At 42.5% G+C, this 26,974-nt stretch overlaps 1 protein-coding gene across 7 annotated transcripts in view; it reads right to left on the bottom strand.

The window, feature by feature from the left end:
* SANBR (SANT and BTB domain regulator of CSR) overlaps positions 1–26,974 on the bottom strand; it is a 53,296-nt gene that overhangs the window by 4,032 nt on the left and 22,290 nt on the right. For 3 of the 7 annotated variants that reach the window (XM_060249697.1, XM_060249680.1, XM_060249728.1), the window contains 12 exons: positions 25,585–25,745; positions 23,663–23,749; positions 23,448–23,558; positions 13,563–13,686; positions 13,064–13,216; positions 11,913–12,058; positions 11,676–11,775; positions 9,380–9,412; positions 7,051–7,150; positions 2,378–2,472; positions 1,937–1,965; positions 1,101–1,174 (listed from right to left, as the gene is read on the bottom strand). In XM_060249697.1, the coding sequence (XP_060105680.1) occupies positions 1,101–1,174; positions 1,937–1,965; positions 2,378–2,472; positions 7,051–7,150; positions 9,380–9,412; positions 11,676–11,775; positions 11,913–12,058; positions 13,064–13,216; positions 13,563–13,686; positions 23,448–23,558; positions 23,663–23,749; positions 25,585–25,745 (1,213 nt within the window). The remainder of the gene's footprint in view (positions 1–1,100; positions 1,175–1,936; positions 1,966–2,377; positions 2,473–7,050; positions 7,151–9,379; positions 9,413–11,675; positions 11,776–11,912; positions 12,059–13,063; positions 13,217–13,562; positions 13,687–23,447; positions 23,559–23,662; positions 23,750–25,584; positions 25,746–26,974) is intronic. The other 4 variants (XM_060249705.1, XM_060249688.1, XM_060249712.1 and 1 more) reach the window with 4 other exon arrangements.

The following is a 26,974-nucleotide window of genomic DNA, read 5'->3' as shown; positions in this document are numbered from 1 at the left end:
ATTTACCTCTACCCCCACCCCACCTGCCAGTTAAACTTTCATGGCTTCCCTCAAAGAGTACTGCAAACTGCAAAATGATGAGGATGCCAGGAAGAAAGCTCTAACCCTAGCATTTCTATACCAAAGACATAACTGTTCAACACTCTTGTATGTTAAGGATGTTTTGAATAAGTGCATTAGCCCACATGCAGCACACACCAAGGGCTGACTGGGTATTCATTTAAAACAGGGGTTCCCAATCTGTGGTCACCTTTGGAATTCTGACACAGGGTGGTGGGCAGAACTACAAAATGACTGCCATAGGGCATAGAGGCAACCACAAAATGGTGACCAGAGGCGGCAGATCCACATACACACAGGAAGCCCGAGTGCTGGGGAAAAGAGGTTATTTTAAAAATACACCGGGAAAGAGGACCAAAGGAGAATAAAACCAACACAGCAGTGGAAGCGGCCACTGAAACATCATTATTTTAATCTGCATAGCTGACTGGATCTCCAGTAGCAAATCAGAAGTCTGCTAGGCAAGTGCCTCACCTGGCCCCACCCACTTTCTATAAACACCTGGTGAGCACCAAGAAAGGTGTTGGTGAGCAGCATGACTTCCCATGGAACCATGCTAGGTATCCCTGATTTAAAACATCTGAATCCCAGACATCTCTCCATAGAAAGCCAGTTTGGTGTAGTGGTTAAGTGTGTGGACTCTTATCTCGGAGAACCAGGTTTGATTTCCCACTCCTCCACTTGCACCTGCTGGAATGGCCTTGGGTCAGCCATAGCTCTGGCAGAGGTTGTCCTTGAAAGGGCAGCTGCTGTGAGAGCCCTCTCAGCCCCACCCACCTCACAGGGTGTCTGTTGTGGGGAAGGAAGGTAAATGAGATTGTGAGCTGCTCTGAGATTTGGAGTGGAGGGCGGGAAATAAATCCAATATCTTCTTCTTCACCTTCATGCCCAATCAGAGCCCTCTAAGCAGCAACTTAAAAGACTACCCATATCAACTTTAAAATTGTGCATGCATATATATATATATATATATATATACACACACACACACACCATGACGCCACACAAATCAAGAACAAGTTTTTCTAAAAAAGTCTTACCTTCTTCTCTCTGAGCATCTTGGTTGAACCTTAGTGATCTGGAAGCATCCCATTTACTCTGCTGCATGCTCACACTAGTGAAACAAAGATGAGGCAGTGGGTGTTCTGAACAAATTTCCCGAGCTGGAAATTGGTTGTGTCAGCTCAAGACAGAAAGCCACTGGTCAACTATAGGGCAAAATGGAGGACTACTGAAGTAGCCTCTTATGAATGCAGCTGTGAACTTCAGAAAAGAGCAGGTCCATAGATGGGGGATGGGGGGCACTACTAGATATGGTCTGCAGAATGTGGCCTTATCCCTTTGTCCCCTATCCTTTTTCCAAGGTAAGGCTGGGAAGCCAGCTACAGTCTTTCTTCTAGAGGTAGTACTTAGCCATGATTATCTGCACATGGAATAACATTTACACTTGGCTACTACAATGTGCTCTGCAAAGGGCTATTCAGAAACTACAAATAGTACAATATGTATTTTTGGTCAAACTCAGATTTTGATTATGATAGCTAATGCATGGACATATATACCCCTCATGTAAAATCTGGGCTCTGAACTATATTATTCACCCCAAATTCTGAAATGCATATAATTTTGACATGTTTAAATTTTCAAATAAACTTTGTTGCATAAGATAACAAGTATCTACACATAGACTTGCTATCCAAATGCCTCCAGGGAGCTTACAAGGAGGGCAGGAAGGCAACAACACTCGAATGTTGTATATTTCAAGTTTTGCTGCTCCTAAACATGGAGGTTCACTTTTTTAAAGACAACCAACATGTTTTAAAATTCACTCTGACTTCCTGTTTGCTTTTAAAAGATATTCAGAGTTAATACTTACACAAAAGGAGATGCATCTCGAGAGCTAGACTACCAAAAGAAAAAAAGGAGAAACACAAAATAGGGTAAAATATTTTTAAAGTTTTAATGGATCAGCGCTACTTATTTAAAATCTGCAGAATGTTGAATCACTCAAAGCTCTTCCTGAGTCAGAAGGGGAGGGGGAATAAATTGTGTAGACATTATATAACAAGGCTATGTTATCCCAAAATTTCAAGCTGCTACAATTCTATGCACTTTACTAGGGATTCAAACTCCTTTGATGCCAAAGGAATTACTTCTGAGTAAGCATACATAGGATCAGATTCAAAGCTAAATGAAATGGACCTTCATATAGTACTGAGCAAAGTCCAAAAATGGATGTATTTTCAAATGCAGGTGAAAGAAGAGGCCTCAGTCTTCACTGCTAGCTTAGGTAAATTACTAAATGCCTCCAATTTACCTTCTCCAATACTTTCTCCTTCTTTTGGATGCTGGGAGAAGACCCTTGCTTCTTTGGCTGCTTGCTTAACTTCTTTGGCCTCTCTTTTCTTCCTGCTAATGAGAATAATGTTTCTGAGTTAACATGAAAAGGTAGCGACTGTAAAAACGTGGGTGAAGACAACCCTCCTCTCACTTCCATTTCCTATTTTGCCCCACAAAACAATATTGTCTGCCAGCTTAAATTTATATGCTGGAACTGAAACGACATTCTGCAATTTTTATTTGTCATCCTCGTGAAGCTTCTAGGCCAAATAATGCTTTGACATTTGGCCCCCCTGGTGGTGCAGATCACCATTCTGATGGTTACACCACAATGATATTCTGGCAGAGGAGGCTGAGAACTAAACAGCAGTTTTAAACAACCTATTGGGGAGTGCTTTTGGCAACATTACTTCTGGACTTACAGCACAAAGCAGAGAATATTCCACAGGGTTAGCAGATTTAACCAGGTATCCAGTCAATCCTAGCAAGTCTACTCAAAAGTCCTACTAAAGTCTATTTTAAACTAAATCTTGGGGGAAAGCTGACAGGAGATGAAATGTCTCTGGTTCGGGAGGACTCATCTCAAAGAGATGAAAGGTTAGCTGTTACTTTTCTACCGGGTAATGGATCAGAGTTGTCCACTGAGATGGTGACAAACAGTATGGACTGTCTGCCAAAGTCTCGAGGCGGCAGGAAGAAGGTTGCAGGCCTAGCTTGCCTGGCAAATTATAGATGTTTGTATACAAATGCTAGAAGTGTTCAAAGTAAAATTGGTGAGTTGGAATGTTTAGTGTTGGGAGAAAACATAGACACTGTGGGAATTTCAGAAACTTGGTGGAATGAGGAGATTCAGTGGGACACGGTGATTCCTGGATATAAGTTATATCGGAAGGATAGGGAGGGAAGGGTTGGAGGTGGGGTGGCTCTGTATGTCAGAAAGGATATACGGTCCAGTAAGACTGAGGTCAGAGAATTAGATTCTCTTCTAGAAATGCTTTGGGTTGAAATAGAGGGCCCAAAAGAAAATTTAACTATGGGAGTTTATCGCCCACCAAATCAAAAGATAGAGGACGATTATAATATGATGGAAGGATTAAAGATAGTGGCTAAACGTAAAAACTGTTTCGTAATAGGTGATTTTAACTACCCGCAGATTGATTTTGTCAATATGTGTTCAGGTCGAGAGAAAGAGATTGAGTTTCTAGATGCTCTCAATGACTGTGTTATGGAGCAGATGGTAACAGAACCTACCAGGGGTGGGCGATCCTGGATTTGGTCCTAAGTAATGCCCAAGACTTGGTGAGAGATGTAAAAGTGATCGCACTGCTTGAGAGCAGTGACCATAACGTTATTGATTTCACCATTTGTATAAATAGGGAGTTGCCCCAAAAGACCAGCACAACCACATTTAACTTTAAAAGGGGTAAATTCTCTGAAATGAGGAGGCATGTGAAGAGGAAACTGAAAGGAAAGGTAAATACAGTCAAAACCCTTGGGGAAGCTTGGAGGCTATTTAAAACTACAATCCTAGAAGCTCAGATAAAATATACGGTATACCACAAGTTAGGAAAGGCACAAACAGATATAAGAAAACGCCTGTATGGTTAACAAACAAAGTAATGGAAGCTGTAAAAGGTAAGAAGGACTACTTTAAGCGGTGGAAAGCTAATCCAAGTGAGATTAATAAAAGGGAACACAGGCTGTGGCAAATCAAATACAAGACTGTGATCAGGCAGGCAAAAAGGGACTATGAGGAGCATATTGCAAAAAACATAAAGACCAACAATAAAAATTTCTTCAAGTATATTAGAAGCAGGAAATCAGCCAGGGAGGCAGTGGAGCCCTTGGATGAACAAGGGGTAAAAGGATTACTGAAGGAGGATAGGGAAATGGCTGAGAAGCTGAATGCATTTTTTGCCTCCGTCTTCACTGTGGAAGATGAGAAGTGTTTGCCTGCTCCAGAAACACTTGTTTTGGAAGGGGTGTTGAAAGACCTGAGTCAAATTGAGGTGACAAGAGAGGAGGTCCTACAACTGGTAGACGAATTAAAAACTAATAAGTCACCAGGTCCAGATGGGAAACATCCAAGAGTTCTGAAAGAACTCAAAGTTGAACTTGTGGATCTCCTGACAAAAATATGTAATCTTTCATTGAAATCTGCCTCCATTCCTGAGGACTGGAAGGTAGCAAATGTCACCCCCATCTTTAAAAAGGGTTCCAGAGGAGATCCGGGAAATTACAGGCCAGTCAGTCTGACTTCAATACCGGGAAAGTTGGTAGAAACCATTATCAGGGACAGAATGAGTAGGCATATTGATGAACACAAGTTATTGAGGAAGACTCAGCATGGGTTCTGTAAGGGAAGATCTTGCCTCACTAACCTGTTACATTTCTTTGAGGGGGTGAACAAACATGTGGACAAAGGAGACCCAATAGATATTGTTTACCTTGACTTCCAGAAAGCTTTTGATAAAGTTCCTCATCAAAGGCTCCTTAGAAAACTTGAGAGTCACAGAGTAAAAGGACAGGTCCTCTTGTGGATCAAAAACTAGCTAATTAATAAGAAGCAGAGAGTGAGTATGAAAGGGCAGTCTTCGCAGTGGAGGACGGTATGCAGTGGGGTGCCGCAGGGCTCGGTACTGGGTCCCATGCTCTTTAACTTGTTCATAAATGATTTGGAGTTGAGAGTAAGCAGTGAAGTGGCCAAGTTTGCAGATGACACTAAATTGTTCAGGGTGGTGAGAACCAGAGAGGATTGTGAGGCACTCCAAAGGGATCTGTTGAGACTGGGTGAGTGGGCATCAACGTGGCAGATGAGGTTCAATGTGGCCAAGTGCAAAGTAATGCACATTGGGGCCAAGAATCCCAGCTACAAATACAAGTTGATGGGGTGTGTGAACTGGCAGAGACTGACCAAGAGAGAGATCTTGGGGTTGTGGTAGATAACTCACTGAAAATGTCAAGACAGTGTGCGATTGCAATAAAAAAGACCAATGCCATGCTGGGAATTATTAAGAAGGGAATTGAAAACAAATCATGTCACCCCGCAGTCGACGTTTCTCCAAGCTAAAGAGCCCCATGCGTTTCAACCTTTCTTCATAGGGAAAGTGTTCTATCCCTTTAATCATTCTAGTTGCCCTTTTCTGGACTTTTTCCAATGCTATAATATTCTTTTTGAGGTGCGGTGACCAGAATTGTGTGCATTCAATAAAATTGCTGAGCAGTCAGGTTAAAACGGATAGAAGGAAGTACTTCTTCACCCAAAGGGTGATTAACATGTGGAATTCACTGCCACAGGAGTTGGTGGTGGCTACAAGCATAGCCAGCTTCAAGAGGGGCTTAGATAAAAATATGAAGCAGAAGTCCATCAGTGGCTATTAGCCACAGAGTGTATATATATATATTTGGCCACTGTGTGACACAGAGTGTTGGACTGGATGGGCCATTGGCCTGATCCAACATGGCTTCTCTTATGTTCTGATGTTCTTACTCAACAGGCTTGTTCCCATGAAACTATTGTTAGGATGGTAATGTTTGAGTAGATGTGATCGGGGAGGGGGGTGTTACTTCAGGCATTTTGGCCTACCCCTCACATTCTGCCACTGTTCTCCAATGCCCCAGAGAAAACATACAACTCTCTATAGTGTTCAAAAGAGTAAAAATCCCCTTTTGAGGACCCAAACCCAGAACCAAATCTCCCCTCTCCGAGAACCTTCCAAACTACATCAGGTTCCCAATTAAAGAAGATCTATAAGTAAGGTGAGGATGCCTAAAGAGTTCAACACATAATAACTTATTTAAGGGTACGTAACATTCACACACCAGACACCAGTGTCCCAGAGGGAAGTCACACAGGCATCTCGTGCTTTGGATCTCATGCATGCAACAACAGCACACCAAATGCACACTATCCTTACACAGATCACCAATTTTCATGTTTTCTGTATTATGTAACAGATCGATGCCAATTTAAATGCTAAATGGTTCTGTCTAGAAGGTTTGTTATACTTAAGGCCCACTTGGACTTTGTGAAGCCAATCTTTGATGGGGTTTGGTTTCAAGGAAGGTAAACCACCCCCCTTTACCTGGGTTTTCAGTGGCACCACCATGAAGAGGGAGGGGCATACCTGTTTTTTTCCCCAGATCATATTTCTGGTTTATTAGCTTTATACATATACAGAGGGGGGAAAACCCTTTCCTGTTCAACATAAATACATAAAACAGAGATCGAAGGTAGTTTTACAGACTTTAAAGTTTTACAAACATGTTTTACCTTTAGTTTGAACCCATTTTACCTCATTTGCATAAAAGTTTTCTTTTATCCAACTATATAGTCTATCCCATTTATCTGCTGCTGTTTTCCTTGGTTTCCCCATTCAAAAGGGCCGTTAAAATATATAATTAAGCTATATTTGGAATTTTCTCTAATAATTCTTCTCCGATAACTAATAACTCTAATAACTATTTAGAATTTTCTCTAATAACTGGTACACTCTTTTGTTTCCAAATTTAAGATTCCTGCAGCTGTTACCACATGCACCACTAGATTCGTATTTTCTTTATCCACTACTTGTTGTGTTATACTTAATAAAAATAACTCCGGTTTAAATGGTAACACCGTTTCAAAACACCCCTTTCAAAACCACATACCTGGTTTCTTGTACACTTCTTCTTCATCACCCACTTCATCCTCCGTGACCTCAGACCCGGTTGTATATTCGTCATCTTCTGAAAGCAACAACTGCTGCTTCTATCGTCATAAAAGAGGAAGAGTTAAAAGTGTAAGCGACCCCTTCCTTTCTTCATCTCTGCTGCCCACCATTAAATATTTTCAGGCCTGCTAGACAGCAATACTGAAAAACAACAGCTTGGACTTTTTAAGCGGGCAATATTCAAACAACTTTAAAAGCCTGCCTCTTCATTAGCCAATGTCATCATAACTCATGCAGTTTCACTAATATTTGGCTGAAAAATATCAGTATTCCAGATTATGAAAAAAAATGATACATTTCTAATGTAGCTTTCTGTGCCCCACCCCCCTTCCAGAAAGAATGCTGCTGCTATGTACAAGTTGCCTGATGGCACCAGGGATAAAGGGGAAAGACAATCTGGGACCCTGTCCTGGAGGCTGATCACCTCCAAGCACAAAGATGCACAAGATGTTTTGGTGACCAAATTAGATGCAATTCAAAGGATCTGTAGTTCTGGAGAACTGGGAAGGTTTTTCTGGTTTTACAAATTGGCAGGTCACATGGCTGGCTCTGAAGACCCGGAAGGTGGCATTGAGAGGAGAGGAAAGAGCATTTTAAAGGGAAGGTAAATCCCAGGAGGTATCCTCACAGCAGCATGGTGCTTGGCTTGCTGCAGACATGGCTGGACAAGTATAATCCTCCCCCCCCCCACCACCACCATTTTGTTTGCCAGCACACCAACATCTTCAGAGAAGCAGATGATGCATTTTGCAGTGCCTGAGCCAAAAAAGGTTGCCTGCCCCTGGCTTAACCTTTCCTCACAAACTCAGTCGTCCCCTCCTTCCAAGCTGCAATTGGCTCAGCAGAAGACAAAGGGCAGGCGGGCACAGCACCCATCCCAAGCAGGAGCTTTGGGGTAAGAAGGCAACTGAAACTGGGGAAAGGGTGGTGGCATGCCTCCTCTCCTCCCCACCCTCGACCACCTCCTCAGTCTTCAAAGCAGCCACACCAAACTGCTAATTAATAAAGACATCAAAAAAAACAGCTTCTTGGCCTTTTGGCTAAGATCAAGTGTAATTAAAAAAAAATCAAAAAGGGGGGGGGGGTTGTAAGGGATCCACATCACAAATTTTCTGAGTTTAGCCATCAAAGTTGCTGCTGTCAGGGCATCAGATTTTTTTAAAAAAAGGAAATTTCCACTTCTTTGTGCAGTTTAAACTTTGTTTTTACAATAAACAAAATATTGCACAAGCTGTTCAGAGCCTTTTGAGAGCCAGTTTGGTGTAGTAGTCAAGTGCGTAGACTCTTATCTGGGAGAACCAGGTATGATTCCCCACTTCTCCACTTGCAGCTGCTGGAATGGCCTTGAGTCAGCCATAGCTTTTGTAGGAGTTGTCCTTAAAAGGGCAGCTGCTATAAGAGCTTTTTCAGCCCCACTCACCTCACAGGGTGTCTGTTATGGGGGGCGGGGAAGGTAAAGGTGACTGTGACCACTCTGAGATTCAGAGTATAGGGCAGGTTATAAATCCAATATCATCATCTTCTTCAGGTTGGAGTGGGGCATACACTGAACACATAAACTAAACAAGGACTTAACAGTTATGAATGAGAGCGTGAAAGAACCTCTCCTGAAGCCTCTTCAGTCACAGCAGTCTCTGATGGACTCCAAAGGCCCAAAAGGATGCCTCATCAAAAGGCCTGCTAGGATCCTGCCCCCTTCCCACAAACACTACACAAGGTGTTGTCTATTGTACACAGAACCTGCTGTGCCTCTGAGGAACTCAAGAGTTGTTTCAGCACAGACTCAGGCCTGTACATTTGGGAGCCAAGCTGCTTCTGCAAAAACAACTCCCTGCATCATGCATCGGTCAGAGTACTGGCTAGGTTCCCGCTTGGCATTTATACACTGCTCCAGGACTGCAGAAGTGCCTCTTTACTACTTTACAGGCTGCCTTTCCCTTCAGGCTCAAACTACTGGCCTGGCAAAGGCATACACCACCTTCCAGAGAATACATGATCCTGAGAGCTGCTGCATCAGCAGAGAAACCAGAGATCCAGGACAAAAAAAGCAAACAATCAATTAATATACTATGATATTGAAAAGAGCAGTGGTTTGGATCCCATGGCTCTTTCTTGTCTATTGCAAGGCCTTCCCCCTGGCACAAGGAGTCTTCTTGTGCTGCAGTTTCTTGTGTCCAGGGAAGACTCCTAGAATTGGAGACGGGGACATCACTAGTGGGGATCCACCCCACCACCCTATGGGACAAGGTTAACTGGGATAAACATACCAGCTGCAGAGTCCAGTTTTTCAGAGAAAGGAACTGAAAGGGGGGAAAAGAGTGAAAATGAGCACTAGTGAATGTAGCCAGTGTCTCTAATGCAACAGGATGTCAGATCAAGGCAGTGGCTTTCCTTTAGCCCACTATTATATAGTACAGCAATATCCACCACCCACCCATCTCCCCGTTCTTTGATTTAAAACTCATCACAGTAAAAAGAAGGCTCAAAGACTGACTGCAGAGTAAATGTTTACTGAATAAACTGAAGCCCAATCACACTGCAACACATCTGTCCCCAGCTCCCCCAAACTGTTCCCTTCTCAACGACAGCAACCATGTCAGACGGACTCCCCGTGACAGAGAGCCAGGTGGGTAGAAACAAGTAAAGATATATGTCCCTGTTTCATGGTTTTAATTTTGAAAGGGAAAATGTTCTTTTCTTTAATATTGCATTTTACGACTATTACAAACCACTTTGGGACTCAAGCCAAAAAAAGGGGTGAGGGATAAAAAGTCAACAAATAAATCAATATGAGATGCTGCTGGACAATCCAGGAGTCAGCCCAAGTGGTGTTGTGCACACCCTTTCATCCAGCAGCAAGCAAGTCAGCAGCTCAGGAGACTTATTAAATGTGCATCTACTAATAAAGGCTTGGGAGATTTTCTCTGCCATGCAGTGCCTTTAACCACCTTCAGCTAGTGTGCTAACCTCAGCCTTTCCTTGAAAACTGAGATCTGGCCACAGTTATCTATGATCCGACTATACCAAGGTTAAATTACAAGAATGTGCTCTGTACAAGGCTGCTCTGTGCAATCTCAGTGCCGTACTTAGAACAAATTGCAGCAATGTTATTGGGTTTGAAGTTTGGGGGGGGGGGGGCGGAATGCAACAAGAAATTAGATACCCCCACACACATACATTTGTGCAAATCTGCCTTTGCTCAGAGGTGGCTTCACTCACACAAGTCTCCATGTGTATTTATTTGGCCCAAATGCCACTTCTTGCTATTATTGCTAGATTAGATCACTGCAGTGGCCTCTATGTGGATGGCACTTCCCTTGAAAACATTCAGAAACCTTCAAGTGGTGCTTCAACCAAGATGTCCTAGAGTGTGTTGTAGGGACTAAATCATTCCAGTCTTGATTCATCTACTCCAGCCCCCAGTCTGTTTCTGGGCACAATTCAAGGTGCTGGTGTTGACCTTTAAAGCTCTACATAGGTCAGAACCAGCATACTAGAAGAACCACCTGCTCTCTTACGAACCAGCCCAACCACTATAGTGATCTCTGGAAACCCCGTTCCAGGTGTCTCCACCTTCTGAGATTTGGCAAGTGGCAACCTGGGAGATGGCACCAACTTGGTCATGGCACCAAAGCTCTGGAATTCACTCCCCGGGAAGATTCCTCTGTCCCTTTCTGCTGCCATCTTCCATCAGAGGGTGAAGGCTTTTTTGTTTAATTTAGCATTCCCTCAGTGATCCCTCCTTCCTGCCCAATGTTTTAAGATAGTCAATTTGGTGTGGTGGTTAAGAGCAGCAGACTCTAACCTGGAGAACTAGGTTTGATTCTCCACTCCTCCACATGAAGCCTGCTGGGTGACATTGAGTCAGTCAGAGCTCTCTCAGCCCCTACTACCTCAGGGGTGTCTGCTGTGGGGAGAGGAAGGGAAGGAGACTGTAAGTCGCTCTGAGACTTCTTGGGGTAGTGAAAAGTGGGGTATAAATACTAACTCTTCTTAATTGTTGTTTTTATATCTTGGTATGTAGCTCTGGTTTCAGTTGTTTTAATTATTTTTTTGTTGGCTTAAAGTCTAATTTTATTATGTACATTTAAATTTGTTAGCTGCCTTGGAGTACCTTGTGAGGACAGAAAGACTGGATATACATTTTGTAAATAAATTAATAAGTTGCCCTTAGCTCTCAGCAAGCAGCTTTTGAGGTGCTGGGGAAGGAAAGAACAGCACAAGGAATCCCTTTCCACAAACTTCCTCAATTTATGGGAGCTTGAGAGCTAGCGTTGTGCAGTGGACAGTGTGATGGACTAGGACCCAGGGTGATCTGAGTTTGAATCTCCACATCGAAACTCCCTGGGTAACCTTGGGGCCCGTCATAAACTCCCAACATGCCCTATTTCACAGGGTGGTTGTGAGAAAATGGGAGGGGAGAACACAGTTCTAAAAGCTGTTTTGAGTTCAAAATGGGGAGAAAATAAATAAGTGCAAATGCTTGGTTCCCTCCCATAATCAACTGCTGAAATTACTGGGAAGTGACAAGTATAAAAGGAAGTGGGGGGAAGAGTTACTCACAGCATTAATTTCTCCTGTTTTGGGACCCCATGGTGAATTTGGCTCCAAAAGCACATCACATTCAATACTCTTCTCTTCACACAGCCCAATTCCAGAATCACTTAAAAGAAGCAATGGTTTAGGAAGGTTACGGACCACAGTTTTATGGACACCACAGAAGCTTACACAGCTGCCGACGCCTCAGACTGGGAATTTTACCAAGAAACCAAAAGTGTATGAGAAACACCTGTATCTTACCTGTTTTGATCTTTTTCAAAAGGCACTACTATGACATTTCTGTGCTGACACAGGTCATTCAGTATCTTGGCCGTCTGATAGGGTACTGCATCCCCACCTTCGCCTCCAGCAGGGACACCAATCACATGATCCCTCACTTGACACCCCTTTCATTTAGACCAAAGAGACAGAGAAGTGCCAGGTTACACAACTTGGCTTAACACTGACATCATCACTAACCATGCTTAGCACAAACCACCGTCTCACATCCTAACTTGCTTTTATTTACTGATTAGAATATGTACCCTGCTTTTCCTTTGGGCTCAAGGCCATCAGTCCTCGTTTGAGCATTTGAAAGCGACACCTAACCCTGGTTAAGTTCTAGCTTCATACAGAAAAGTTTGCATATAATTTTAAATGGGCCTTGGAAAGTGTCAAGACAAACACGGCTGGCAGGCATGTTTTACGGACAACATTCTTCTGAAAGCATTGCTTGCAAACTTTGCATCAACCAGTGGAATACAGCTTGCAAATTTTGAATCAGCCCTTACCACCCTTACAAGTAAATGGCTCATCAACCGGCACAGAGAAAGCTGTGCACTGTGTGGGCAGAGGAGCAGGGTGCACAATTCTAGAAGTACAAGGGACCTCAGTGGCACCAGCAAATTATCATCATCATCAGTATATGACATTGTGAGCAGAATAGCCAGGAGATCCTAAGATTGTCTGGTGACAGTGCCACCAGCACCAAAAACAATACGAAGGCTGTGTCTGCCCTGCCAACAAAACATAGCAATGGCATTGTCCTGGTACCATGAAATGCTGGTCAAGAAAACTGGGACAGCTTGTCTCTGTACAATATTTCCTTGGTGTGACCGTAACCTGCATGATAGTCATCCTCTGGCTAGAGGTACAAGTAGAATGTTGGATCTGATCTATCAGAACTTGTCTTTATGTTCTTAGGACAGTAAAAGTGAGATCTGATGAAATCCCCACACTTTACCACTTTCTTTGATTAGCTTCACAGGAGGAACAAGTGCTGAGATCTGCTCCAACTCATTTAATGAGAAGAATCAAAGCATTAACACCACCTCTTTGCTGGAACTTGCCTCAGGAAGTTCCCTCTACATAGAGCAAAATGCAATTCTTAAGGTCTCCTCCCAAACACCTACTTTTGGAAGCGGAGCAGGATCAAACCTAAGAACCTTTTGGTTACAGCAGGAATAGACTCCAGTGCTGGGGGAACCAAGAGCACTTGCAACACCTGGGTAGAGGACTGGTTGAGTGTGATACTGGCAATGCGAGAACTCAGTACATAGGAATGTCTGTAAGAGAGATGCATTAAAAAATATATCAGCACTGTTCTCAAGAGCTACTTCTCCTGCTTAAACATGAAATATGGTACACCTAATCCTGGCTAGTGACTGCACACCACAATGTACAAATTATAAGCAGTAGCTCTTAAGCTTGGGGAAAATACAATATTGATGAAACCATTGTCTGTATGATCTCAGAACAGTTCTGCAAAATTAATTGGTCATACTGTCTGTTATCCAATCCTGCCAAGCATTCAAAAATTTAGTTCTATACAGTTTAAGAATTGCTGTTTTCTATAGTTTTGAGAGGAGAGTCAGGAAAGGAACCCTCCCCCACAGACACTCCAGTACTCACTTGATTACATCTTGAACAGGTTAGCCAATTGATAGTTCCCCAGAGACGCCAATATACATCTCGCCAAGATTTTAATTCTTCAAAAAGACTCAGCAAGTATTCATGGATGTCCCAAGATTTGTCTCTGTATACAGAAACAAGCAATCAGGTGGACCAGAGAGAGAGATTAGCTCTCAAATTGTCACTAGTAATAGTTCGCTGACCTCCTTCCCTTTCATCATAGTTATACACATAGAAGAGTTGAAACAAAATAGTCTGAACAATGCAGTCCCTAAGAATGTTGTCCTGGGAGGAAGCCTCACAGAACAAAGAAGAAGACTGTAGATTTATGAGGCAAGGATGCTTTTTTTAACAGAAGGAAAAACTGGCTGGGGCTGCACTAGGAGGCACCTCCCACATTCCCCTGAGACACCCCCTCCTCCCAATAGCTCATCATCTACATAGGATTGCCCCCAACTCCATGTGTATGTGGAGGAAACCATCACAGGTACCAGAGCCACAGAAAAAGATTTGAACAATGGGCAAGTCAAGTGACAACACACGTACTCATATTTATTTATAGTCCACTTTTCTCACAATGTAAATCAAGAGCAGTCCATAAAAAGATAGCACTTGCCACAACAAAGGATCATCAGCAATTTATTGTGGGTGGCCCTGACCACATAGGCAGGGGATTATTGAGCTCAAGAGAGTTCATAAACTTCCTGGGGGAAGACAGCCAGGGGAAATGCACTATGGTTTCCACCTGGAAATGACAGATGATGAACTTGATGATGCTCTTTAAGAATGGGTCTTGCCTCTCTATTTTCTAGAGTCAAGAAAATATGAAAATATACACCCTTCTGTCACTGGTTGGGAGACACCGGCTCTTTTAGTGCCTATCTTGAGCAACCTCTGGATTGCCTCAGTCCAATGGGTGTTTCAGTGTGGTTGCTGAGCAGGGAGAGACCAGAAATTTGTCTTCTCTGCAGAACACCAGACAGTATCTAAGAAAGACGGTACTCCCTACGGCTGATCTGATATGGTCAGACTCCAGACAGTTCCTGTAACTAATGCCCAACTCTGATAAGCAACTACCATTTAAAAGCATAGTCAGAAAGATTGTTTTCAGAACTTCCTTTAGACAGGAATGAGTTTGAATGTTTCCTAGAAAACTGTGCCTTCAGCTTAACTTGCCTGGAGGCCTTTGAAGGACAAGAAGAATTTGGACATGTGTTTGTGTGACTGAGATCTACTCTGTGCCTGGTGACAAGGAAAATTGAGAAATTGAGATCTTTCTGCTCTAAAGGATGCAGATGGCTATTTGTAAGGAGGAGAAGCCATCTTTTCGGTCTTGCCAACGAAGTGAAGAAAATCCACTCTGATAAATGACAAACAGGCTGAGGTCTTTGCTACTGGTTCAGACAATTGTTCTTGTTGCCTGGACTGTAATGAAGCTACAGAGAAACCAAGGCTACCAAGGAGGCAGGAGATGCAATCCTTGTTATGGCTGTGTAAGTCCACTGCCTTTTAAAGGAAGATGGCCACTTGGAGGTACATCTGTTCCTTAGGGAGGAAAAACCCACTATCTGGAGAATCATCTACCACCAAAGACATCAGGAACTTAGATCCTGCCTGTAAGGATAGCATTTCCAATGCTTCCTTTTCAGAAGCCCAAGATGAGAATTCCATTCATCTAAGTATTCCATTCAGCTTGTCCATAAACATGGAAAAAAACCAGGAAAACTCAGCTAAGCACAGTGATACCTTTAGCCTTTGAAGAAACTGTTATCTCCCTGGACCCCACAAACAGATCAAAATCCTCAGTTTATTATTTATTTATTTTATTATCTTAAATTTCTATCCCACCCTCTCCGCAAGCAGACTCAGGACGGCTAACAGTCAGTTTGGACATTTATATTTACAATTTAAAACCAATAAAATACAGTTTCAATTAAAACCATTCCATGGTGCTGTACCACTTCAATATAGGTGGGTTCTTCTTTCTTGATGGTGATCATATCGTATCGTAGTTCTATAATGATGTGGGGTGGCAATCCTCTCCTGGTTAGATATTAAAGGCCTGTCAGAACAGTTCAGTTTGGCAGGCCCTGCAGAAAGTACAGAGATCCCACAGGGCCCTTATGCAGTGCTCCCTCTAAGCTGAGTTAGCGTGAGCTAGCTCACAGATTTTTAGCCTCCAGCTCACACATTTTTGTCTTAGCTCAGGAAGGATGATCCCAGAGCACAATAATTTATGCAGTAGCTTACAACTTTAATGCCAGTCGCTCACAACTTTGATACCAGTAGCTCACCAAGTAGAATTTTTGCTTACAAGGCTCTGCAGCTTAGAGAGAACATTGCCCTTATGGCCTCCAGGACAGCATTCCGCATTTCTGGTGCTGCCACCGAGAAGGCCCTAGCCCATGTGGAGCATAGCCTGGCCACCTTTGGTCCAGGGATGGATAGTAGGTTTTGTGTCCCTGAACGCAGTGCTGTCTGAGAACATGTGGAGTTTGAGAGGCAGACTCCAATCATTGAGCTATCACACCCATGACAAGTGTTTGGCAGTTGTTAAACAAAGCCAAAACGGTCAAGTTCCCTTTCCCAATCTTCTTCTGAAGAAGCAAGAGGCACTGTTAAAGGGGGCTGGAAAGAAATTACTTGAAGGGTACCCAAGTTTGTAGATGCAGTGGGACGGGGGAGATCTGAACCCCAACAGGCACTTGGAGACACAAAGAACCATTCATGAAATTTCTGTTGGTGACAGAAAAACTTGATGGCTCAACAGAAGCTGTGAACACCTCCTTCAACAGATGAGACCAAACTATACCTTAAGGGTATGAAGAAGAAGAAGAAGAAGAAGATATTGGATTTATATCCCGCCCTCCACTCCAAAGAGTCTCAGAGCGGCTCACAATATCCTTTACCTTCCTCCCCCACAACAGACACCCTGTGAGGTGGGTGGGGCTGGAGAGGGCTGTCACAGCAGTTGCCCTTTCAAGGACAACCTCTGCCAGAGCTATGGCTGACCCAAGGCCATTCCAGCAGGTGCAAGTGGAGGAGTGGGGAATCAAACCCGGTTCTCCCAGATAAGAGTCCGCACACTTAACCACTACACCAAACTGGCTCTCCATGATCACAGATCCATAACTTTCTGAGATATTGCATTCTTCATCTTAGAATTTTTCTTAATCCTGTCTCTATGAAAAGGAAGAAAAGAAGCACAGAGCAAGGGAGAGAATACAAACCAGAAGGAAAACAGAGCGATGATGAAGGCATCTATTTCCCAGCTTTATGTCTCTTGAAGGAAAGTAAATGAAGTGCGGGGGAGCAGAACATCCCATTTCACCTCTTCTGCTTAGCCTCATAGCTATTAATTTTTCCAGATCTGCTTTTTGCATACTTAAAAGGCAAACTCAGGAAAGTTCTTTGGAAAATTGCATTGTTCTGCCCTCTTGTGGTGAGTTTCTTATATGCACATAAAAGAAGCAAAAAAAATCCACCCTAGGCCTTGGATGATGGATAGGTAAAGTCAGAAAAGGTCAGAAGCCGCATCTGCTGCCATGAGGAACAAGGGAGAAGTGGTGCTGAAAAGCTTGAGTAACAAGTTCCCCTCAAAACATCCCAATAGTCTGGAGAAACTTCCCCAAACCTAAGAAAGCAGAAGAGGCCATGCCTACCTACAGCACACACAGGTGGCTAGCACCAAATGCTCCAATGCTAAAGCAACCAATGGCTAACCCCTCAAACCAGGGGTCCTCCCACAGACATAAACAGGGTCCCCAAGTGCCAACCCTTCCCTGACAACAGACCTTAATACGATCTCCTTCCACAGAACACCATGATTCTACAAACTCAGACATCAGCTGTGAAGGGTCATCTGACTGCCCAGCAGGGGGGATAAAAATCAATGATTTTTTAAAAAAAATTAAAAAATGGATTTTTAAAATAAAACACTTTTTGAGGAAAATATATTATCATCCAAAGGTTATTCCATCATGAAATAAGGATTAGTTTTTAATTCTGAAGCATAAGGCTATATATTCATGCAATGTTTAAATTTTCTGGTAATGAATTCTATTAATCCATTCACAATGTCATGCTCTTCCAGAGCTTTCTGTAAGATTACTGGGCAGTTCCTCTGTCTACAAGATATTATCACAGAACACAGATGCTTGGTTTTGCAGTTCTCAAAACTGTAATTTGTGTCTGCAGAGATCACACGCCTCTTCTACACAGCAAAAATGTTATAAAATGAACAGAGTTGAGAAAAAGACCTTAATCTCATTGTTCTACAAACCTATATATACACAGAATCAACCCCTTAAGTGCTAACTTTCAAAAAGTTCAATGAATAAAAAAAAGACTGCTTGGAGTGGAATAGATCTGCACAAGAAGAAACTTAAGTGAGAGGAGGCAGAGGCAAGCAGTAAAAATGAAAGTGAAACTTTTTGAGCAGAATACTCCAAAAGACTTTGGATCTTTTGTGTGTATAACCCGAGGTTTATCACATTATTCTTTCCCTGGAGGAGAAAACCTATAATGGCAGCAGGCCGTAAAAGAGACCCAGTTTGGGAATATTTTAATGAAGTTCCTCTTCCTATTGGTAAGGCAGGCATGCGTGCAAAATGCAAACACTGCAACAAAGAAATGCAAGGCCTGGTGGCCCGAAAGAGGCAACATCATGAGAAGTGCTATGATGAAGATGACAATAGAAACATGTTTGAACAGGCAGGATCTTCAGGCTGGTAAACATTTTTATTTAATCATATTTCTTAAAGAGTGCCTTGAATTGTCACATTTGAGCAAAATTATATTTCTTATTATTACTGCATGTTACTGTCCATTTGATACAGTTATGAAGAAAAGCAAATATTCATTTTTGGGGAGTGCTGCATGGCAATGAATACAATAAGCAGAAATGGTATAAATAATAAGATAACAGCATTGATTTTTTGTTTGTTTGTTTAGGGGAACTCATCATCAACACACTAAGGATTCTGGAAACTATATACCTTCAAGATCACCATCCTCCTGTTCTACAGTTTCAGAGTTATCTATCCAGGATAGTGTTTCAGTTGCACCATATACATCATCAGACCCGCAGTATATCACCTAAAAGATAGAAAAAACCCTTCCCTCCTGGAACCACCATACATAAGTTTTTGATAAAACCCAGATTTAAAAAAGAGCTAATTGACAAAAAAATTGCCCAGTTTGTTTACGCAACAAACTCTTCTTTCCGTCTGACTGAGAACCCACACTTCATTAATATGGTTCAATCACTGAGACCACAATACAGTCCACCCAGCAGAGCAGATGTTGCAGGGAAACTGCTGGATAAAGTGTATGACAGAAAAATGGAGCAATGTGCAACAGCTCTGGAGGGTAAAATTGTTAACCTAAGTCTTGATGGGTGGAATAATGTCCACAATGATTCAGTTGTATGTGCTTGTATAACAAGAAGGAAAAGTCTTCCTTGCAGGAAATACACACACAGCAGAATACTTACAAGAAGTGGCAGCAAAAGCTATAACAACATGTGAACAAAAATTCAAATGTCTAGTATGCAGTTTGGTCACAGACAATGCTGCAAATGTATCCAAGATGAGAAGGAATTTAGAAGAGCAGGAAGGGAATACAAAGCTAATAACATGGTTTCAGTGCTCATTTTCTGTACCTCCTAGCCAAAGACTTCAGCATTCCAGAAATAAAGACTAATGTTGATATTGCTAAATACTTCCGTAACAATCATTTTGCTGCAGCAGCTCTGAAAAGAATGGGTGCAACCAAGCTAACGTTCCCACAAGATGTTAGATGGAACTCTGTGATGGACTGTTTTGAGCAGTATATCAAGAACTGGCCTATTCTGATGACAATTTGTAACAAAATCAAGATAATAGATGGCACTGTCATGGCCAAAATCCTCAACACTGGTCTTAAGAGAAATGTTGAACATATGCGGAGCATCCTGAAATCCATTTCTGAAGCTTTAAACAAAAAACCCCCAGAAACATAGCTGTTTTAATAGTGATGCTGTTGAAATTTGGAACTGAGTGAGCACTTAAAAACAGAACTACACATTGACAGAATTAAATTGCAAGCATTAAAAAAATGAATCCACTGTCTCCAGCTCATTTTCTGGCAAATATTGTCAATATCTGGTATTAAGTGCTGAGGAAGAGGAGTTAGCTATGACATAGGTATCCAGCAATCATCCATCTGTAATGCCAACTTTAATAAACTTCAGAGCTAAGGGGGAACCATTCAAGAAATATATGTTTGCTGAAGATGTTTTAAAGAAAGTTACACCAGTGAACTGGTAGAAGTCACTTAAGCACTTGGATTTAGAGACTATTCAAATAATGATTTCACTTTTAATTTCACTTTTAATAGCAGTAGCTTCTTCTGCAGGCCTAGAAAGAATATTCTCTTCCTTTGGACTCATTCATTCTAAATTAAGAAATTGTTTGGGACCTGACAAAGCAGGAAAGCTTGTTTTTCTTTTCCAGATTATAAACAAAGAAAAAGATGACGAGTGAGCTAAAGAGGACAGTATTTAAGTTTTTCATGTGTAGGCTGGGCTAACAGTTTAAGTTTTTAAAAAATATATATTTTGTTTAACCACATCAGTTAACAAACATGGATGTTTAAGCAAACATATGCTATAATGTTATTGTTTTAGTTGAATAAAACAATTTATTATTATTAAGGTAATGATTATTTTTCTTCTTCCAATAAAGTACAGCAGAAAAGTTGTCCAAATATGAATGATTTATCTATTAAACTGGAGATAATTCACAATAATTTAATAATTACCTATTTATAATGTGTTTCTAATAGTATTAAAAATCAATATTTTTATATAACTGTAAAACTAAAATGAACAGTTGTTATTCTAAAAATGAAATCTTCATCTAATTGTGAATATTAAGGTTATACCAGCAAAAATGAGTCTTTATGTTGAAAACTCTGATTTAAATCAAGTTGAAAACTCTGATTTAAATCAAGTCTTACTGACTAGTGATTTAAATCAAATCCACCCTGCTGCCCAGAACTCAGCCCTCAGACTTTAAGACTTTCAAACACAGCCATGAGGCTATCTCACTGTCTTAGTCAGCTTTTAGGAGCAAATATTTATTTCTTCTTCCTTCGAAATCCTGGTCTGCAGAAAGTGATAGTCCCTGCCAACTGACTAAGCCAGAGGGGATCTGTGACCCTGCGCTGACAGAGGCAGGAAAGAAAAGACTACCTCTAAGGATAAAGAATAAATGAACATAAGTCTGACATTAGAATCCACAACATTCAAAAATCAGTAGGAGGACATTTTAACCTTCCAGGACATTCAGCTGTAATAGTACTAGCAGTTCTCTTACAAAAGAGTTTCAAAGGGAGATCAGAAAGACTGCTGAATTGCAGCTGATAATGAAGCTCAAGACAATGCATCTTCCTGGACTTAATAAAGACCTAGGTTTCCTGTCTCATTACCAATACTGATTTCGCTGTGCCTCTGCATATCACATCTAATCCAATCAAGCCGGCTATTGTCATTTGCCTGTTAATGTCATTCAACATCTGAAATCACTCCACTCTCCAAAATATAGGATAGACAACTCACATTCTAGCTTGAAATGGTAAGTGGTGACTCACAAAAGCTCATACCCTACCACAGATTGTGTTAATCTTTAAAGTGCTACTGGACTCTTGCTCTTTTCTACTGCTACAGACAGATTAACATGACTACCCATCTTGAACTGTCTCTAAGGATAAAATGAGAGGTGCCTCCTAGTCTAGCCCCAGCCAATTCTTTCTTTTGTAAAGAACATGCTTCTAAAGCATAGGAGTGGGACATCACTCCATTGTTGCAACCATTGGAGGGTATCAAGTAAGGGAAGGGACTCTTGTGTGTGCACACTTACATTTTTCATTATAGACCAGGGTTTCCCAAACTCCTCCCCCCCCCGTGGCCCGATTATTTTTAAACTTCTCCTTTGTGGCCCACTAAAATTTGGGGGTGGAGCTGAGAGACTTTTGGGATGGAGCCGGGAGACAGGAAATGATGTACAAATAAGCCTAAAACTCTTGCAATATTTTGTTTAAGAAAGGTAGGAGAATAGTGGGATTTTGCAATTCAATTGTAAAAATAAAACATTAAGAAAAAGCACAAGGACAACACAGCAGAAAACTAAAAATATAAAATGCTCTCAGCCTGGGAAAACATGAAATGGCAGGGCGTTTCAAGCTTCTCCCCCCCCCGCCAGGTCTACTCAGATTAGCGATGGGAAGGAAGGAAGGAAGGAAGGAAGGAAGGAAGGAAGGAAGGAAGGAAGGAAGGAAGGAAGGAAGGAAGGAAGGAAGGAAGGAAGGAAGGAAGGAAGGAAGGAAGGAAACAAACAAATATAGAAAAAAGAAAGAGAAAGGAAATAGGAAGGAAGGAAAAGGGTGAAAGGAAGGAAAGAGTAAAAGAAAGGACACTCTCGCTGGGAAATTCAGCCACGGAGCCCTCAACGACAGTCCGCGGGGCCTCCAGTCCCCTGGCCGCCCCTCCCCCGCCTTCCTCCGCATCGCGCCTCCTCCCCCCCAGTCATATGCCTCCGCACCTCCTTCTCCCTCCCTTCCCCACCTCTGGCAGGTCAGTTTCATGCCACACAAAGCCCTTCCTCTCCCCCCCCCTCACCCCGCCCGACAGCCCGATCGCTCAGAAATCACGCGGAGCTCATTCCATACTGGGTCAAGCCGGCGGCAGCTCAAACAGACTGCGGCCGAAAAGGGCGCATGGCTCCTCCCTCCTTGGCACTTCCTGGATGGGAAGGAAGTGCCAGAGGAGGAGGAGTCAAGCACCCTTTTCAGCCGCAGTCTGTTTGAGCTGCCGTCAGCTTGGCCCGGCGCAGAGCTCATTCCACGCCGATTTCCGAGTGATCGGGTCGTCAGGTGGGGAGGGGGGAGGAAGGGCTTTGTGCAGCATGAAACTGACCTGCCTAAGGTGGCGAAGGGAGGGAGGCGCGATGTGGGGGAAGGCGGGGGGAGGGGCAGCCAGGAGACTGGAGGCCCCACGAACCGGCGTTAAGGGCTCCACGGCCCAGTGCCGGGTCGCGACCCTGGCTTTGGGAAACACTGTGATAGACTATTTAGAAGTAGAGTCTACTTAGATGTAGAGGCCACAAGGTTTTTCCTATCACTCAATTTTTTTCTTGTAATAAATGTTTTGATAGTATAGTTTCACCCTGACATTTCTTCTATTATGCCTTTGAAAACAGCCGGAAAACAAAAGTTGGTAGAAAGTACAGTATTCCATTTACTCACTGGAGCAAATCATCTAACACAATACTCATAAGTACACCAATATTAGATCAGTCACATTGGCTGTTAATGTGCTTCTGAAGTCAGTTTGATTCAAGGGACTGGCTTTGATCTTCCTTCACAACCTACAACCCACATACCTGAGGCTTCCCTTCTCCTTCTGCTCACACAACAAATCTACTCTTGACTAGCAACATCTACGCTGTTTGAGGGGAATTAAATGGATCAGTCATAACAAAGGTTTTTGAGGAGTGGCACTGGCAACTCCACTTCTTTGCAACAGTTTGCAGTGTACCATCTCTGCTTTCTTTAGGAGAGCTGGTAAAGCACAGCTGTTCTGGTGGGCTGTTGTTAGTTTTAATGTTTGTTGTAGATTTTAAATACTCTAGGACACACTATGATGCCTTACTGTTGGGAAATGCTTGGAGTGATCAAAGAAAGACAGGATATAAATGCCTTCAAGAAATAACCAGTTATGTTTTTAAAGCCAGTAACACCCAGTGGATCGTGTCTTCAAAGTCTCTGGAATATTTGACACAGAGAGCTTGAACAGTTTACAAGTTAAAGAATCTACCCCAACATAAATTGAGTTTTATGCTGCACCTTATGTGAACATAGATAATATTTCCATGCTGATCCACGTTGATCCTTCCAGGAATACATGGGATTCTTCTTTCAGTTTCCTTAATTAGAAGCTTCTTACATAAACAGCACCTATTCAAAAATACGAGATTTCTGCACAAAGTTGGAACTAAAGATTTCACCAGGGAAAAGAAGAGCATGCCAAGTTTAGATGAAATAGGGGGACAGCACTGTACCTATATAGTGTTGCTGCGCTGCCCTGAGAATCTGGGTTCTGGTACTCGGGATCAAACAACCTTTCTATCTTCTTGCAAAAAAGTTTGCTGTTGGTAGCAACAAGAGAAGGAATTTTTTTAAAAAAATTGGAAAACACAAGTTGCTTAAAATTAAAGTTTTGCTTTATATAGGAAACAGAAAGGAAGCACTTCTCTACAAGCTGCAGGAAGAGAGGCAGAGTGGTGTAGTGGTTAGAGTGTTGAAGGAGGATCTGGGAAACTCAGGTTCAAATCCCCTCTCTGCCGTGGAAGCTTGTTGGGTGACTTTGGGCCTGTCACCCTCACTCAGCCTAACCTCCCTCACAGGGTTGCCGTGAGGATAAAATAGAGGAAGGAGAATGATGCAAGTTGCTTTGACCACACTGGGGAGAAAGGCAGGAGATAAATGAAGTAAAATAAATTTTAAAAATTAAGAGAATTTTAGAAATTGAATCTCTGCAGAGATTCTGTTCTCAATTCCCAAAATATGGGGCACTTAAGAAGTTAAGACATAGGTCATAGTGCCTCTGTGAAGCAAAAGACATACACAGAGTACTGTGACCACTGGCTGAATAAAAAAATTAATGACTCTAAACAGCCATGGGCTCAGGGATGATCAATGTAATACCTGTGCCCCAGCTATTTGGGTGCATGCCTGGGGGTGGATCCAGACTAAAACTGGCAGTTTCTACCAGTTCCCCCTTCTCACTGCAGACCCCCCCCCCCGGTCATTCCTCAGGGTCCCCTATCCCGCAGGAGCACTACTTTGTAGAGATCAGTGGGTTGAAGGGAAATAGGTAGGGAAGTTCCATTCTGTTGCCAGTAAATGTAATCTGGATTCAACAGGTAGCATGTCGAAGGTCCCAAATTCAATCTCTGCTACTCCCCAATAAAACATCCTGGACAGTGTATGTGTGTGTAAAACACCGTACTGTACCCCAAGATCCCAGACAATCACTGCCAGTCAGAATAAACAACACTGGATAGGCCAGAGGCCTAAGTCATTATAATGTTCTGCAAAGTACTTCCACAGTATTTTGCAAAATGCCTTCAGTTTCAAAGTCAAAAGAGATAGCAAGTATTGCTGGTTCACAGAAACAATCAAAAATGAAGGGGGGCATGAGAAGGAAAAACACCATACATTTCAGGCCATGATGGAAAAGCCTCTAACCTGCAAAACAGAATGTACGAAGCATTGCAGACTCTGATCAGAAGGAAACACTTCTTTACATAGTGAATAAAATGTGGAATTCGCCGACAGAGGATGTAGTGATAGCCAGAGGCACAAACAGGCTTTAAAAGCGGATCAGACAGATTAATGGAGGATCGGTCTACCAGTGGTTACTATCCATGATGAATGGGGGAATCTCCACATTCAGAGGCAGTCAACCTCTGAATCCCAGAGCCAGGAGGCAACACTGGGGGAAGGCCTCAGCCTCAATGCTCCGTTGTTGGCCCTCCAGAGGAACTGGTTGGCCACTGTGTGAGACAGAACGTTGGGTTAGATGGACCAGTGGTCTGATTCAGCAGGGCTCTTCATATGTTCTTAGTAGGTGATCTAGGTAAAACAGCTTCAAGAGTAATTATTTAGTCAGTAATACCCTTTTTCACTCAGTGGGGAATGGGAATTTGAACCTTGGCCTCCTAGACAGTCTAACCACTACACCAGGCTGGCAGTCATACAGCATTGGAGGAAGATGTCTGCTTTTTTCAGAAACTCAAGTCCAAAACCTACCCGCACTTGTATATATTTCAACCATTACTGTTACAAACACCTTCACAAATCAGCTCAATATCACAAGGATTCAAAATCTGTGAACAATGCTAATGGAAAACAAAAGGGCAAATGACAAGCTGCTGTAAGGAGTCCTCCCCCCCAACAGTAATGGAATAAAAAGTACCACCTTTTAAATTTATCTCTTTTGTCCTTCACCTCCTCCACTTCATTATGTGTGAAGAGATCAGCTATGCGTGTCAAGAGATTGGCATTGATACAGTTCATGTTGCATGGCGTGGCGACAATGGCACTCATATTTTTGTGGCAATAGTGAATACATTTTTCCACCTGTGAAAAAACAAACACAATGTGGATGACACAACTAGTGGCCTAAATTGAGACCCTGCCTGTGGTCATAACACAAGTGGATCTGCATAAAGTAAACGAAAGCAATGCAGAGATGCCCTCCTCAGCCAGACACACAGCCACAGAAACACATGTTGGAAAGATCCATATTGGGGGAATACACAGGTCAGGTGGGAAGCACTGAATGGAGGAGGGAGGTCTTTGCAAGTGGCAGGGGCTCGAACCCTGGAGTTCAAGCCCTGCAAAGGAGGTTTGTAAAGAAATATTAACTTGGGTGAGCATCTGCACACAGCCTAGCAAAGAACAGCTACACAAGCTGATCACTTGTTTAGTTCACAAATGATCAGCACAGTCATGTATGAAGAATTTGAGCAGATTATTTTCAAGTCCAAGCAGGCTTATTTGTAAGGACTCTAGCTGAATGATGATACAGATCTATCAAACTTTGCATGGAGCAGAGAAAGTGAAGAGAACTTTTTCTCTCTCACTCTTAACGCTAGCACTTGGGGACACTCAACAAAGTCAATGGGCAAGGAAGGAAGTTTTCTTTACTCTGCGAGTAATTAAATTGTGGAATTCATTGCCAGTCAATGTTGCAATGGCCACTAGCAGGAAGGCTTTAAAACAAGTTTAGACAGATTAATGGAGGAGTCGTCCATCAATGGCTACTAGCCAGAATGACTCAACAGAACTTCCACATCAAGAGGCATAAATTCTCTGAATACCCAGGGCTAGGAGGAAACATTAAGGAGAAAGCCTTGGGCCTCTGTGCTTTGTTTGTTGCTCTTGCCCTTGTGCAATACAAGATGCTGGGCTAGACTGACCAACTGGCTGATCTGGCAGGACTCATCTAACATTCTTTTGAACATGTGTTACATAGTATGTCAACACAAAGGGAGGGGGTGAAGCACACCTGCAGTCAGAACAGATGGGTTCAGTCCTCCAACTACAATTCTTCTGTACACACACATTGAAACTATTCCCATATTAATAATTTTTTTCTTAGATTAGGATTTTTTGGCATATCTGTTGCAACAATGCTGCCATTAAACGGAAGAAGAGTTGGTTTTATACCCCGCCCTTCACTACCCAAAGGAATCTTGGAGCAGCTTCTGATCTCCTTCCCTTCCTCTCCCTACAACAGACACCCTGTGAGGTAGGTGAAGCTGAGAGAGCTCTTAGAGAACTATGATTGACCCAAGGTCACCCAG

The sequence above is a fragment of the Heteronotia binoei genome, chromosome 1 (assembly GCF_032191835.1).
Source record: "Heteronotia binoei isolate CCM8104 ecotype False Entrance Well chromosome 1, APGP_CSIRO_Hbin_v1, whole genome shotgun sequence".
Lineage (NCBI taxonomy): Eukaryota > Metazoa > Chordata > Lepidosauria > Squamata > Gekkonidae > Heteronotia > Heteronotia binoei.
This window is presented reverse-complemented; position numbering and strand designations above follow the sequence as displayed.